This window comes from Ranitomeya variabilis, chromosome 2, assembly GCF_051348905.1.
Source record: "Ranitomeya variabilis isolate aRanVar5 chromosome 2, aRanVar5.hap1, whole genome shotgun sequence".
Taxonomy (NCBI): domain Eukaryota; kingdom Metazoa; phylum Chordata; class Amphibia; order Anura; family Dendrobatidae; genus Ranitomeya; species Ranitomeya variabilis.
Genome location: NC_135233.1, coordinates 646,835,853 through 646,853,533, shown reverse-complemented (window position 1 = coordinate 646,853,533; position 17,681 = coordinate 646,835,853). Strand labels below are relative to the sequence as shown.

Here is a 17,681-nt window from a genome sequence, read left to right as displayed (position 1 = left end):
TAAAAGCTTATAACCTGATGTTAAATTCATCCATTGGTTGTATAAGTTATTCTTTTGAAAGCTGGAACCCTCCAAAATGTGATTTAGGTTAAGAAAATAAATTGTTATCAAAGCAGAAATATTGATCAGTTAATGGACACAGAATGGTCAGATTTTGGCATGACAAAATTTTTGTTGCCCACAGACAAATAATTAACTTAAAATACAAATATATGTTGCATAACATTGGTGAATGAAGTTGTGGTGCTCATCTAGATTCTTTGGTTTTGTCTTCCAAGCTTCCTCTTTCATCCTTCCCCAAACATGCTCAATGATGTTCATGTCTGGTGACTAGGCTGGCCACTCCTTGAGCACCTTGATCTTTTTTGCCTGGAGGAACTTTGTTGTAGAGATGGATGTATGAGATGGAGCACCATCCTGCTGCAGAATTTGACCTCTTTTATGATTTGGAATATAAGAGGTAGCTAATACTTCTTGATATTTTAGGCTATTGATATTGCCTTCCACCTTGCAAATGTTTCGCACACCCCAAAACTGAATGTAACCCCAGACCATGATCTTTCAACCACCAAATTTAACTGTCTTCTGGGTGTATTTTGGATCCATACTGGCTCCAGTAAGTCTCCTGCAGTGTTTGTGGCAGCTGTGGTGTAATTCTACTGAAGAGAAATCCATCTTCTGCTACTTTTCCAGTGTCCATCTATTTAGCAGGCTGTGGGAGTTTGCAAATGCCACACGGTTTTTTATTTGCCTTTTGTTTAGTGCTGGCTTCTGGGCACTGATTCGACCATGGAGGCCATTTTGAGACAGAATCTTACAAACTGTTCTAGTTGACACAGGTAAAGGTTTAGGTGTGCACTCAGCCTTAATATGGCGAGGTGCTGGTGTAACGGACCAATGGCCCAGAATAACAGTAAAAGTTAAATTCACTGCACTCTCTCAAGGTTTCTTATGCAAAGTCTGGTATAAATTTATTATACATAAACTGGGAGCGTAACAGAATATTACAGCATCTGTGATTTTTTTATATACAACGTTTCGGCTCAACCAGAGCCTTTGTCACGTAATCGCTTGTTCCAGCTAAGATAGTGATATACACAGAAGGCGGAAAGTCCCAGCGGTGCAATATAAGCTCTATTGTAATCTAAATGTCCGCCTATGGAAGATCCTGTCCAGTAGTGTGGACCTGCAGTGTCTGTTATGACAAGCGGCGCTCCCGCGCCTTGCTAACGATCGGCGTGTCACATGCGGTGAATTTAACCTTTACTAGTTGACACAGGGACTTGAGGTGACCAGACCTGTTGGAGCTCTGCTGCTGTGGAAGAGGGGCTTGCTTTGGATTTTATAACCAACAAACATTCCTCCTGAGCAGTTGTCTTGCGGGGTCTGCTGGACCTGGGCTAGTCAAACACATCTCCAGTCTCTTCAAATCTTTTTTTTAATTCTTTGTACTTGACGCTGAGACACAGCAGCTTCTGATTGGTCGCGTGACCGCTCATGTGACCGCTCACGCGACCAATCAGAAGCCGCGACGTCAGCCGCGACGTCATCGAAGGTTCTTCACGGGCTCATTCTTAGGAACGGAGGCTCCCGGTTACAGCGGTAAGGTCCAGGGGCCACCAGAGAGGTGAGCATATCCATATATATCCATATACTCACCTCTCCGGCGGCCCCTGGACCTTACCGCTGTAACCGGGAGCCTCCGTTCCTAAGAATGAGCCCGTGAAGGACCTTCGATGACGTCGCAGCTTCTGATTGGTCGCGTGAGCGGTCACATGAGCGGTCACGCGACCAATCAGAAGCCGCGACGTCATCGAAGGCCCTTCGCGCGCTCATTCTTAAAAACGGAGGCTCCCGGTTACAGCGGTAAGATCCAGGGGCCACCGGAGAGGTGAGTATATCCATATTTTTTATTTTAATTCTTTATTTTACACATGAATATGGATCCCAGGGCCTGAAGGAGAGTTTCCTCTCCTTCAGACCCTGGGAACCATTCCGATACTTTGCGTCCCATTGAAATGCATTGGTATCGGGTATCGGTATCGGCGATATCCGATATTTTTCGGGTATCGGCTGATACTATCCGATACCGATACTTTCAAGTATCGGACGGTATCGCTCAACACTACTGATCATTAATTTTACAAAAAGCACAACACTAAGTGCCATTGTATACAGGAACTCTGTATTTACGGTCAGTGTAAAGATACTACAGTGATCACTGGTGACATTATACACAGGAGATCTGTATGAGGTGTCAGTGTACAGGTAATACAGTGATCACCACTGCCAGTGACATTATACACAGGAGCTTTGTATATAGTATACAGTGTATAGTGTCAGTGTACAGGTAATACACTGACTCACTAGTGATGTCTCTAGCTGAAGTCCTTCATCTTTGCTTTTCATTTTCATCCAGCACAGACTGCCATCACTTCTTCCAGCCAGGACTCGTCTCTGCATAAAATAACACAGTTACCTAGAGCACGGCTTCCAGACCACATTCCCCACTTTTTCCCTTTCTTCTACACCATGTTCCAAATTATTATGCAAATTATATTTTTCTCGGATTTTCCTAAATGGTCGGTGCAAATGGCAGTCAATCTAATAAAAGTCATCACCCGTTAGAGTATACATCGAATTTTATTGGAGAAACCTCCCAATGATAACAGTATAATCTCCAAAATGAATAAAAACTCAAAATGCACTGTTGCAAATTATTAGGCACAGTGGAATTTCTAAACATTTGATCTGTTTTAAAGAACTGAAAATGCTCATTTGTGGAATTTGCAGCATTAGGAGGTCACATTCATTGAACAAAAAAGCTATTCAACTCCAAAACATCCTAACAGGCCAAGTCACATGTTACCATAGGAACCCTTCTTTGTTATCACCTTCAGAATTCTTGCCTCCATTGAACTTGTGAGTATTTGGAGAGTTTCTGCTTGTATTTCTTTGCATGAAGTCAGAATCGCCTCTCAGAGCTGCTGTTTTGATGTGAACTGCCTCCCACTCTCATAGATCTTTTGCTTGATGATACTCCAAAGGTTCTGTATAGGGTTGAGGTCAGGGGAAGATGGTGGCAATACCATGAGTTTATCTCCTTTCATGCCCATAGCAGCCAATGACTCAGAGATATTCTTTGCAGCATGAGATGGTGCATTGACATGCATGAAGATGATTTTGCTCCTGAAGGCACAATTCTGATTTTTATACCATGGAAGAAAGTTGTCAGTCAGAAACTCTATATACTTTGCCGAGGTCATTTTCACACCTTCAGGTACCTTAAAGGGCCCTTCCAGCTGTTTCCCCATGATTCCAGCCCAAAACATTACTCTTCCATCTCCTTGCTGACGTTGCAGCCTTGTTGGGACATGTTGGCCATCCACCAACCATCCACTACTCCATCCATCTGGACCACCCAGGGTTGCTCGACACTCATCAGTAAACAAGACTGTTTGGAAATCAGTCTTCATGTGTATCTGGGCCCACTGCAACCATTTCTGCTTGTGAACACTATTTAGGGGTGGCCAAATAGTAGGTTTATGCACCACAGCAAGCCTTTGAAGGATCCTACACCTTGAGGTTCGAGGGACTCCAGAGGCACCAGCAGCTTCAAATAACTGTTTGCTGCTTTGTAATGGTATTTTGGCAGCTACTCTTTTTATCCAATGAATTTGTCTGGCAGAAACATTCCTCATTATGCCTTTATCTGCATGAACTCTGTCTGCTCTGTTTCAGTCACAAATCTCTTCACAGTATGATGATCACTCTTAAGTTTTCGTGAAATATCTAATGTTTTCATACTTTGACCAAGACATTGCACTATTTAATGCTTTTCAGCAGCAGAGAGATCCTTTTTATTTCCCATATTGCTTGAAACCTGTGGTCTGCTTTATAATGTGGAACATCATTTTTAAGTAGTTTTTCTTTAATTAGAATCACCTGGAAAACTAATGATCACATGTGTTTAAGATTGATTTCAGTGATCCATTGAGCCCTGAGACACAATACCATCCACAAGTTTATTTGCAAAACAAAACAATTAAATCTTTATGACACTTAAATCCAATTTGCATAATAATTTGGAACATGGTGTACACTAGACATCTGAATACAGAGGTGCACCCACAAACAATATATAATTGGTTATTATGCAACCTCATAGATTGTAAGCTTGCGAGCAGGGCCCTCATTCCTTTTGGTATCTGTTGATCTATGTGTTTATTGTTATGCTTAATGTCCATTGTCTGTACAAGTCCCCTCTAAAATGTAAAGTGTTGGCACTATAGAAATAAAATTATAATTATTATTATTAACCGACCATTCCAAATATAAATTATAATCCACCACTGTGCACCCACTAACTATAAATAGCCACTTTCCCCATTTAATATATAAATTAATTAGCACCTGTACTCGTTCCCCCAATTCATTACCAGTCACTTCATCCTCAACGCCCCCCACTATGTACCTACCACTCTAACCCTAACCCCGATTCATTATAGTTACATGCCCCTCCCGCCCCAATTCATTGTCATGTCTTTCTCTCTCACCCTCTATTCATTATCAACTGCTCTACCCCACATTCAATACATCATTTACTCCCCCACCCTTAAAATAAATTATTTGTTCTTCCCCTAGATCATCATTTGCTCTCCCCACCCCCACCTTCAATTAAATTGCTGTCCCCTGTCCCTCACACTGAATTTATTATTTTGCAGTCCCCCCACTTTAATTTGAAGTCCCCTTACTTCATTCATTGCAGTCCCCTATCATCCCCTCACTTCATCTGCAGTGCCCCTTCATCATTTGCAGCCCCCTATCCCCCTTCCATTTCATCATGAGCAGTCCCACATCAGACACACTTCATCATGTACAGTCCTGCAGTCCCCTTCTCCCACTTCATCATGTGCAGTCTCCTTACCCCCCCACTCCATCGTGTGCAGTCACCCTTACCCCCCACTTCATGTGCAGTCCATCTTACACTCCACTTTATCATGTGCAGTCCCCATTACCCCCACTTCATGTGCAGATCACATTACCCCCACTTCATCATGTGCAGTCCCCCTGCCCCTTCATCATGCGCAATCCCCCTTACCCCCACATCATCATGTGCTGCCCCATTCCATCATGTACAGCCCCACTCTCCCCACTTCATCATGTGCAGTCTCCTTTATCCACTAAACTATCATGTGCAGCCCCACTCCCCCTTCATCATGTGCAGCCCCACTCCATCATGTACAGCCCCACTCAACCTTTATCATGTGCAGCCCCACTTACCCCCTCACTCCATCATGTGCAGTCTCCTTTAACCCCCAAATTCCATCATGTGCAGCCTCCTTACACCCCCCACTTCATAACTTGCAGTTACCCACCATTAAATTTATTTTATAAAGAAAACAAAAAATTTCTTCATACTTACCTCATCAGTTGCTCACCTGCAGTGCCTCTCTGCTTCTAGCATCCAGGTCATGTCGGCGTGTGCGTGAGGATGCCATCGCGCATGCCCAACACCTAACCTGGAAGTATAGAGAACATGAAGGGAGCAGTAGCTGCGCAGCCGTAAAGGTGACAGCCAAGCATAGCTCCTGGCCCCAGCGCAGACGTGTGCGCTAACTGTGATGCGGCTGTGTCTGCTGCCAGCCGCATCACAGTACAGCAGACATGGCTGTGCACAATTTGCTGTGTGGTTTTAGCCACCACCAGGCAGCCGGCCCTGAACAGCTGCTGGGGGAGCGGCCCGGGGGGCATTTGCCTCTTTGCCACCTGGGCCAGTCAGCCCCTGGATCCTATTCTCTTGAATGAGGAGAAGATGGAGAAATAGGTTTCTCCATCTTCTCCATTGGGCCAGTGTGTGATGTTATCCGAGTGCAGTCTGATGATTTCCACGCACTCATTGACTTGCACAGCCGACTGCGATCCAAATATCGTCCACAGCCTCATAGACTAAGATTGGTATGGGTGCGATACAGATGCGATATGTTTTGTGGTATAGTGCTAGGACCGATAATACGACATCTGCAATATATATTTCATTCTGTTCCTAAATATTGAGCTAATTAATGGAATTTTCGGGGCCAATTACAAACTAGTGAGGGAGCATTCTGTGCAGAACCCTCTGGCCTCATTCAGGCATCCGATTTACGCAATTGATTGCTACCTGTGGTTTACTTTTCACGGATAGCGCTTGTACCTGTGATATTCTATGGGGCCATTCACATGTCCATGCTTTTAGAGTGGAAAATTACAGTGACATGTCCAATTGTGACCTGAGGGTTGAATCAAAATCAACAATGCAAGTTTATGAATCCGTAAAAAAATTGCAACGCACTCAAATGACATCAGAGTGCTGTCCGATTTTCACGGATTGTCAGAAAGGAGAAGGTCAAGAAACCTTTTTTTTTTCACTTATGAAATTAACTGATGACACTCGAACCACAGAGTCAGATCAAAATAATCAGTCCGTGTTTTCCCATGTAGGATAAAAACAAAGTCTAAATGAGCCCTAATTGTGTGTAAAGTACTCGCTCATATGCAATGTGCATACTTGATATCATATGATACTCTCTCTTCCACTTCTCTCAATGGTCTCCATGAAGAAAAAGAGGTAGTTGGCATCTCAAGTATGCAAATCTCAGATAAGCAGTCATGTGAAGACCGCAAGGAATGTGAAACAGAGCGAGAACACAAAACACAAAAGCAAAATGTATTTATAGTACAAAAATAAACAAAAATGAACGTAGAGAAGTGTAATATGGGACTCACCCACTGAGTACAGGTAACACTGTATTTAGGCAGCACAGTGAATAGTGTAAAGTTTAAAACACAAAAATAATTGCAGTTTTACTTATACTCCTCCCTGTAAAGTGCTAATAAAATTAAGTAAATAAACTTTTTTTATTTCATGAATTTATTCAGCATTGGAATTATATAAATTTGCTAGTCACTTTCTTAGGGGATTTTCTTCATTTCTGTGAAAGAAAAATGCAGTGAGAGGCTATTTGCCTGCCTTACCTGCAAAGATATTAGAACATGTTGATTTGGAGTACAGATGTCATTTTTTTTAATTACAAGAATGAAGGCAAATCCCTTAATCAAATGATTTGTAACACTTCCCAACTCCCCATGCTGGACAAAATTATATAAAAATAAATGTTGTGTTACTTTTTAACTTGTATATACTGTTCCCTATAAGCTGTACACTCCGGACATGGTAGATAGAGGTAAAGAATATCATATTTTGCAGACCGTTAGCTCTGTAATTGGGCTCGTTAACCTCATTATTAGGCTGTTCTAAAACTTTATTTCCCAGTTAGCTTAGAAGGAACAATGATTTTATCTATGTATCAGAAAACAATGCTACTGACAAATGCAACTTGTTTCAAAACAAGTAAGTGTTTATGTCCGTACTTTGAAAAAAAACATACTGTATAAATACCTGGATTGCGTTGATAAAACAGTTATTAAAATGTTTAGTCATAAAGGCCAAAGCTCGCTTTGGCGTGAAGGGGTGAAATAATATTTTACTACAATATCGCGTTCTTTCGCCTACACCCTGATTCATCAGTTTTGGAGTAAAACTGTAACGCTCGCGCCGAGACTGGTTGGCACGGGCGTGCGGGGGGGTGGCCCCACTGGACCACAGACCAAACTTCCCTGGAAGGGGCGTAACTAAGTAGCTTCCTAGGTGTTCACTGGAGCCTCCGATGGTGAGGTCAGACTTGTGCAATAGGAAGCTACCACGTAACACTCCTGGGTGGAGTCTGACTGTGGATGCTGATCCCGCCGGGGACAAGACACAGGCAGGCATGGCAGTGACACTGGCTGACAGATGGGTACGGCAGAGGCCCTGACGGGCAGACTGGCTTGATGGAGATACAGGCAGACGGGCACGGCTGGCACTCTGGCAGACAGGCGGGCACGGCTGGCACTCAGGCAGACAGGGCTGATACTCTGGTAGGAACTGGTATACAGACGGGTGTATGGAAACAGGTAAGAACCTGTTCAGACTGGTGAATATAAAGAAACAGGTAGAGACCTGTACGGCAAGTTGGTGAACAGAGGTAGAGCAAGAGCGGATGCAAAGCAGAACCACAGGAGGCGGAGTAAGAGCAAGAGGTGGAGTAAGAGCAGAGAAGAAGAAGATGGAGCTAAGAGGGAGAAGGAGAAGGCAGAGGAGGAGGCGGAGCTAAGAGCGGAGATGCTGGAGGCGGAGCCAAGAGTGGAGACGCTGGAGGCGGAGCCAAGAGTGGAGACACTGGAGGCAGAGCCAAGAGTGAACCGCAGGAGGCAACGCCAAGAGCCAGAACCGCAGGAGGCAAAGCCAGGAGCAGAGAAGCATAGAGCCACAGGTAGTGGCAAACAGAGCAGAGAGATGCAGAGCCACTGATAGTGGCAAGCAGAGCAGAGAGGTAACGCAGAGGTAAACACAGCAGAGTCAGAATGGTAAACAAACAAAGAAGGAACAGGAACGGATATAGACCAGAGTACAGACACAGAAGTAACGGAACACAGATAAAGGCCTGCGAATTGCAGCCCTCAGAGACAGGAAACAGACACGACCTGGCATCTCAGTAGCAAATGCTAACTGAGGGAAATAGTTTGCTCAGGCATCCTTCAATGGGTGAGGATGCCTTAAGTATCAGAGGCCACTAGGCTATTGGCCAGGGACACCTTAGGGAGGTGCACACAGTCTCAATAAGAATCCGGAGTTGCTGCGCCGCCCCCCTATGCACACAGCCAGGAAGTGTACACAGAGTAAGCGGCCATGGAACACACGGCATGGAGCCGGCAGCAGACAGATCTCACAGCATGGCACTGGGTGACTGAGTTGATGTAACAGGCAGGTGGGGAATGGAAGGCCATGCAGTGATGCCGGCAGGGTTGTTACAAAAACTAGTTGAAATTTCTCAACATTTTTAGGCATCTAAAAAATGCAACTTTTTGCTTTATTACGCCAGCCAATTTTTGAAAAATGAGCGAAGTACAAAAGACAAAAAAATCATCAGAATTAACTTCACAAAAGTTGTGTAAATTACAGCAGAAATGTAATCCAGTCCCCCACTTGGGTACATTTTTTACACTGGCACAAGCCGCTTAATGAATTTTGCACATCTTACTCCAGCGCACACTTTAGCCAGACTGGCATGCAAAATGCAAACTACGGTAAATCAGCATATTACATACATGTATAATCCCTTAGGCTGTGTTCACACGCTGCATTTTTTGTATCAGAAAATGTACTGTTTGAATTGATTTCAATAAAAAATGTTACTTTTGGCCTTCGCAGGTGAATACCACATTAGAGCAGTTCATCTGTTTAGAGACTTAAGTACTTTTGTCGCATCTTTGCGTTGTGCTCTTGCCATTGGTTTAACTCTGCTGTTAAAAAATTAAAAATAATATTCAGAGTCAAGATTTGAAAGCTGTGCATTATGAAACACATTTTGTATTTGCAGGGGACTTGAAAGAAATTACTGCAGAAATCCAGATAATGATAAGAGTCCATGGTGCTACACCACTGACCCGAGTGTGCGATGGGAGTATTGTAACTTGAAGAAATGCATTGAAACGCCACAAATAGAACAACAACCCATTCAGACAACAAAACCAGCCATAGTGTCATCGAGCCCAGGTGAAGGAAAGTATAGCTATTGTATCAAACCTATTAAAGGGGTAATCATATCAATCATTTTGAGGCCACATTCACACGTTCAGTATTTTACCTCAGTATCTGTAAGCCAAAACCATGAATGGGTGATAATACAGAAGTGGTGACTAGAGATGAGCGAACATCGTTGGCTCCCTCCTTATTCGGCAAGCTATACCATACCAAATAAGCTGCATCGGGAACCTGGCTACCTGGAGCGCTCCCGATAATCAGTTGTCCGGCACTACAGCTGCATGTGTCGCGGTTGTGTCACAGTCACAACACATCCATGGAGAGCCTGTGTATTGGGCTCTCCATGTATGTGTTGTGACTGTGAAACAATCGCGACACATGCAGCTGTGGTGCCGGACAGCTGATTATCGGGAGCGCTCCAGGTAGCCGGGTTCCCGATGCAGCTTATTCGGTAAGCTCTATAGTTTGCCGAATAAGGAGGGAGCCAACGATGTCCGCTCTACTCTAGTGGTGACATGTTGCTATTATACTTTTCCTCTGATTGTTCCACTCCTGGTTTTGGCTTACAAATACTGACCCAAAACTCAATGTGTGCACGTGGCCTAATGCTATACGTTCAGAAAGACTTATGGTGTTTATAGCTGTAAATTGAAAATATTGCTCATTTTTTCAGATCTATGCAATGAATATAATATTTAATAGTGGTGCCACATCTTTAAGGCGAGTCTGTCAGTAAGCTCAACTTGTTAGTCAACCAAATAAACAACTATATGTGTGGTCGTGTGTCTGTATAAATACATAACACCTATAGATATGAAACAACAACCAATGATTTAAGATTAAAATATAAATTTTATTATAAACACAATAATAACAGTTTAAAATTCAGGAAAGGACCACCAGGTGGCAGTAGAATGCAGGTTGTCATACAAGGGCATGTAAATAAATTTGGAATAATTAATTTCTTAAGGAAATCAGATAATGTAACGAGCATGGAAATCTCACCATAAATGATCAAAAATTGAGGTAATTTTGCTTATATCGCACTGTTCACATTTCATAGTATATTCCATATGGAAAAGTAATAGATAAAATGAACATAGTGCATGTGGCAGAATTGATATTACAAATAAGTACTCAAAAAATAAATACAGTGACAAAAAAGTCAAATTTACCCAGAAAAGTCTAAATAAATAAATAAATAATTAATAATAAACTACCTCTAAAGTGCACCAAATAAATCACATTGCACTGCGTGTTAATAATCTAATATATAAAGCTGAATGTGTGTATGTGTGTATGTATGTATGTATGTCCGGGATTGGCATCTGAACCGTCGCAGCTACAGCCACAAAATTTTGCACAGTCACACGTCTGGACCCCGAGAGCGTCAAAGCTATGTTGTGAGGTGAAATTTTAACCCCGCACTTTCCAATTCACCAAACAATTTTGCACCTATCTACATAATGGGGAAAAAGTGAAAGGAAATGTGTTGGAGGCGTCGCAGCTACAGGCACAAAATTTTGCACAGTCACACGTCTGGATCCCGAGAGCATCAAAGCTATGTTGTGAGGTGAAATTTTAACCCCGCACTTTCCAATTCACCAAACAATTTTGCCCCTATCTACATAATGGGGAAAAAATGAAAGGAAAAGTGTTGGAGGCAAATTAACAGCTGCCAGATGTGAACAAGGGGGACTTAAAGAATGACAGCGATGGCGCCAAAGAGTATATTCTGTACAGTTGCTAAGGTGGGGCCCCGACATGGGATAATCACCACACCACCACGGGGATATGAACACACACACAAAATGCGCCACACACTACCACGTGCTCGAACACATATACCACCCTCAGCGCACATTTCACCACACATACACCAACCTCGCCACATAAAAGTCGAAACACAAAAGTCGAAACACAAAAGTCGCCGCTCAAAACTCGCCACGCACAAAACTCTCCACATGCAAAACTCGCCACACGTGCAAAACTCACCTCATGGAAAACTCGCCACACGCAAAACTTGCACACGCGGAAAAATTGCCACATGCACAAAAGTTGCAACACATGCTAAAGTTGCCTCACACAAAACTTGCACATACTCAAAAGGCACCACACATAAAACTCGCCACTTGCTGCACACAACTTGCTACACTAACCTGTCACATGCAACTCGACACACAAAAAGTTGCTACACGCATGTCGCCACACAAAACTCATCTCACAAAAGTCGCTACATGCATGTCGCCACACGCAACTCAACACACACAACTTGACACACGAAACTCACCCTAAAACACACACAAGTCTGGTATTATCCTTCAAAAATAAAAATCTGATTAATATCAGACAAACTACAAGAGCAACAAATGTACCATATAGGAATCCGGCAGCTGTCAGTCACATGACCAGTCTATTATGTGTATGTGTGAGCTAATATATACTGCCAGGGGGTGGGCTTACTGTTGGCTGGGGATTTATCAGGCTGCCAATTTAGCTTACAAATACTGAGGTAAAAATACTGACCAAATAACGTGTGAACGAGGTCTAATACAGGAGGAGATGACATACAGATATATACTATATACAGGAGGAGATGACACACAGGTATATACTATTTACAGGGGAGATGACACACAGGTATATACTATATACAGGAGGAGATGACACAGATATATACTATATACAGGAGAGATGACACACAGGTATATACTATATAGAGGAAGAGATGACATACAGGTACATACTACATACAGCAGGAGATGACATACCGGTATATACTATATACAGGAGCAGATTACCTACAGGTATATAGTATATACAGGAGGAGATGACATACAGGTATATGCTATGTATAGGAGGAGATGACATACAGGTATATACTATATACAGGAGGAGATGACACACAGATATATACTATATATAGGTGAGATGACACACAGGTATATCTAATATATAAAGCTGAATGTGTGTATGTATGTGTGTATGTCCGGGATTGGCATCTGCACCGTCGCAGCTACAGCCACAAAATTTTGCACAGTCACGTGTCTGGACCCCGAGAGCGTCATAGGCTATGTTGTGAGGTGAAATTTTAACCCCGCGCGTTCCAATTCACCAAACAATTTTGCCCCTATCTACATAATGGGGAAAAAGTGAAAGGAAAAGTGTTGGAGGAAAATTGACAGCTGCCAAATGTGAACAAGGGGGACTTAAAGAATGAGAGCAATGGCGCCAAAGAGTATATACCGTACAGTTGCTAAGGTGGGGCCCCGACATGGGATACTCACCACACACGGGGATATGAACACAAACACAAAACGCGCCACACACTACCACGTGCTTGAACACATATACGACCCTCAGCACACATTTCACCACACACACACCAACCTCGCCACATAAAAGTCGAAACACAAAAGTCACCACTCAAAACTCGCCACGCGCAAAACTCGCTACATGCAAAACTCGCCATATGCAAAACTAGGCTCAAGCAAAACTCGCAACACGTGCAAAACTCACCTCATGGAAAACTCACCTCATGCAAAACTTGCACACACAGAAAAATTGCCACATGTACAAAAGTTGCACCACATGCAAAAGTTGCCTCACACAAAACTTGCACATACTCAAAACGCACCACACATAAAACTCGCCACGTGCAAAACTCGCCATGCACAAATCTTGCTGCACACAACTTGCTACACTAACCTGTCACATGCAACTCGACACACAAAATGTTGCTACACGCATGTCGCCACACAAAACTCATCTCACAAAAGTCGCTACATGCATGTCGCCACACGCAGCTCAACACACACAACTTGACACATGAAACTCGCCCTAAAACACACACAAGTCTGGTATTGTCCTTCAAAAATAAAAATCTGATTAATAAGCAGACAAACTACAAGAGCAACAAATGTACCATATAGGAATCCGGCAGCTGTCAGTCACATGACCTGTCTATTATGTGTATGTGTGAGCTAATATATACTGCCAGGGGGTGGGCTTCCTGTTGGCTGGGGATTTATCAGGCTGCCAATAGCAACCAATCACAGCTCAGCTTCTATTTTGCTACAGTTAATTAATCTGAGCTCTGATTGGTTAATATAGGCAACAAAGACATTCTCAGTATAACAAAGCTAATATATGTTGTGAAATTCTTCTATTAGCTTAGTTTTTGCCTTTTAATAATTACATTTCTATCTATTTGTTTTGTGGTTTTTGTGTGCAGAATAAATTTTTTTTATCACATTCTATTTTGCTAACAGCAGTCATTAACCCTGGCGAAGCCGGGTAGTACAGCTAGTTCAATATAAAGTGCATATGTCAGGAAAGTATCCATTTAAAGTGAACGCTGTGCATGAGTAAACTATACAGATAAATAGATAAAATACCTCCAAAAATAGATATAATAAAGTGCCGTGCACAGTAAATAAAGGAGGGAAACAAGGATATAAATAAAAATCAAATAGTTACCAAGTACACCAAAATGTAGTCATGTGAAATGTTTCCATGGTCAGACATACCCTGATGATAAGCCCGCACGGCCCAACACGTGTATCGCTTCAGCTTTGACGAGGGAGATATCCTAAATAGCCTAAATATCAATGGGAACAGATAAATTGAAGAGACAAAAGCTAAGAAGCAATTAAATTCATTACCTCCTGTGGGATGAAATGCCGAGCCTCGACGCGCATTTCAGTGCGCTGCCTTTGTCTAGGAGTGGCATCACACCAACAGAAGCATGTTCTTATACCCATATGGGACCAATCAGCACAGAAAATACACATAAGCATTAATTAACAACTACCATAACTGTGCCTGAAGGTGAGTGGGGTCGGACGAATCATGATACTAAACCCCTTAGTGATGGAGCCAAATTTTTTAAATCTGACCAGTGTCACTTTATGTGGTAATAACTCTGAAACGCTTCAACAAACCTCAGTGAGTTTGAGAATGTTTTATTGTGACACATTATACTTTATGATAATGGTAAATATAGGTAGATATGTTTTGTGCTTATTTATAAAAAATATCAGAAATTTTAGAAAAATGTAAAAAAATTTGCAATTTTCAAACTTTGAATGATTATCTCTTTAATCCAGATATTCATACCACAGCAAGTCATTAATAAATAACATTTCCCACATGTCGGCTTTACATCAGCACCATTTGTAAAATATTCTTTTATTTTGTTAGTATTTTAGAAGGTTTAAAAATGTAGCAATAATTTTTCATTTTTTCAAGGAAATTTACAAAATTTATTTTTTTAGGGACCTATCCATATTTGAAGTGACTTTTGGGGTCCTAAGTATTGGTAAAACCCCTAAAGTTATATCATTTTAAAAACAGCACCCCATGACATATTGAAAACTGCAGTCAGGTTGTTTATTAACCCTTCAGGTGATTTTCAAGAATTAATGCAAAATGGCATGACATAAATGAAAACGTGTATTTTTACCACCTAAATGTCACTAACTTATGTTTAATCTGGTTTTTATTGAAAAGAACTTCAAAACAAACAAAGGATTCAACAACATAAAAAGTATTGAGTACAAAAAGAAATCTCATACAACTATATATCAAGACCTGTAACCAACAAGTCCCGAAATAGTATAACTTTCAGGTCAAAATCATTTTCAATCAAGTCCAACAAGATCTGAAAAGAAAAAAAAAATCCATGGCGGATGTAGGTATCCCCCTATCCAGGGAGACTGTATGACCTTTGGTGATACATATGAGGTATCCTCTGAAAGAGAGCGACCCAAACAAGAGGAACTAGGTCACTCCAAGTAATAATGGTATAAACACGAACGGAAAGAATGAGACTAAGAAGAGGAATATGGGGGAGGAGAGAGGATGAAAAAAAAGCGGGGAGGAGGCGGAACCAGTCTGATATAGAAGGGGGCAACTTGCACCCCTATAATGACATCCGTCTAACCCGTATTGTTCAATCTATCTTCCTTATGGCTTAGAAAAGAGGGATTGAAAGTCCTGAGAGTCCATATACAAAATCCAAGGACTCCAAACCTGCAGATATTTCTCCATTGAACCATTAACCTCAGCGGACAATTCCTCCATACTTTGAAGGCTGGTCATCTCCTTGACCCATTCAGACACACTAGGAGATTGGGAGGATTTCCAGTGTCTCGGGATCACAGTGCGCGCAGCAGTTAAGCAGAATCTTAGGAGCCCCTTTTTCTGGAAGCGAAACGAGCCCGGGAGGATAGAAAATAAAGCCACCTGGGGGAGTTGGTCACCAAATGACCGCTAATAGCTTGATAAGCGGAAAAGACAGAATCCCAAAATGGCTTAATATGCTTACATCCCCACCAAATGTGTAGCATGGTACCTCTCTCTACTCCACAACACCAGCACCTTTCGGAGACGGAGGGAAAAGCGGCATGTAAGACATCCGGACAGCGATACCACCTGGTGAGAATTTTGTAATTCTTTTCCTGTGCGGCACAGGCAATAGAGAATTTATGTGAATATACGAACGCCTTCCTCCACTCCGCCTTCGATATAGCAACTCCCAACTCACCCCTCCACCTCTCCAAAAACTTGGGGAACTTGTCTTTGGTATTTTGGTTCAAAAGAGCATATATTAAGGAGACAGCATGTGCAGGCGGCGACCCCAACAGGAAAAGCTTTTCAAACGGTGTAGGAAGGGAGGCGTATGAGCCTGCGCCCTCTGGAGACGAGAGGAAGGATTTTAGTTGGAGGTATTCCAACCAATCAGAAGGGCCCCCTCCCTCTAACAGCTGCACTGATTCGAAAGTGGGCATAGCCGAACCCTTGAGGACATGAAAGCATCTGGTATTGTCCCCTCTCTCCCACCCAAGAAAACGATCCCTCTCCACCCCCGGGGGAAACTCTGCGGGTCTCCAGGTCCCATCCTCTAAGTGTATCTTTAAGGAGGTCAGCTTCAGAACTGAATTGACCTCTACTTTTAGGGCTGATCCAGGGAAGGTTATGGAGTGGAATTGTAAAGCTAATTTGTTCTATTCCCACCCATTGTTTGTCTGAACTGTGGAACTGCCAGTCTAGCATGCGTGTCAATAGCGCTGCTCTGTGATACCATTTGAAATTTGGAAGACCTGCGCCCCCTGAGCCTTTGTGCCTATATAAAGTACCGATCTGGGGTCTACCACCCTCCCACACAAATCTCGAGATGGCTGATTGGATTCTGGAAAAGAAAGAAAGGAGGAGGAATCAGAGGAACTGTTTAATGTCACTAACTTATGAACAGGTCACTGTAGCCGTCAGACTCTAAGGCCGCTATTTGGTCATGAATTGCCATGGCAAACATCAGGATCACACAATCATGATCTGAAGGCACCAATTGGGATAAAGAGGAAGCCCCCACACTCTGTTAACCATTTATATGATGTAGTCACTATTGACAGCAGCATCTAAGGGGTTAAACAGATATGGACGGTGCAAACACTGATGCAGCAAGTTGTCAGCTATAGTGGACAGCCGGCAGCTGCTGGATTGTCACCTGTATAGGGATGCTATTCTCTTATATGTCAGGTCAGTTAAAAGATGTATTGGCGGTCATTAAGAGGTTAAATCAATACCATTTAACCCAATTTGAGGGGTGGGCCCAGTTAAATATATACCTTACTAACATCATCATCAACCCATCTAAAGCAAAGTTATACCAACAAAGGCGTGGCAACAAATCCTTCGGTGCCTGAGAAACCCGCCCATAACTAGTCATCCATTACAATCAATGAGGAATCATATCATACAGAGATCTATTGCACCCTCTAGTGGATCACTCAATGGTGTCCACTCAGGGTATGGCTGCAATGCCTATGTAGGTCAGCGCATGTTACATCAATGAAAAAGGGAGGGCACATCCAAAGAGGTTGGTCCAGTTAAGGGAACCAAGTCGCTACCCTCTAATGTGTGATTGTGGTGCCATCTTGTGGTTTCCTACTTTGTTAATAGTTTTTAATGCACTATTTTTATAATGTTGTAATTAATAAACATTTCTACTGTTTTTGCTATATGTGGTTCTCCTGTAGAACTCTACCAGCCATGT

General features: G+C 42.5%; 1 protein-coding gene across 1 annotated transcript in view; it reads left to right on the top strand.

Annotated features, from left to right (window-relative positions):
• PLG (plasminogen) overlaps positions 1–17,681 on the top strand; it is a 179,678-nt gene that overhangs the window by 124,324 nt on the left and 37,673 nt on the right. The window contains exon 11 of the mRNA XM_077289158.1: positions 9,462–9,637. Within this exon, the coding sequence (XP_077145273.1) occupies positions 9,462–9,637 (176 nt within the window). The remainder of the gene's footprint in view (positions 1–9,461; positions 9,638–17,681) is intronic.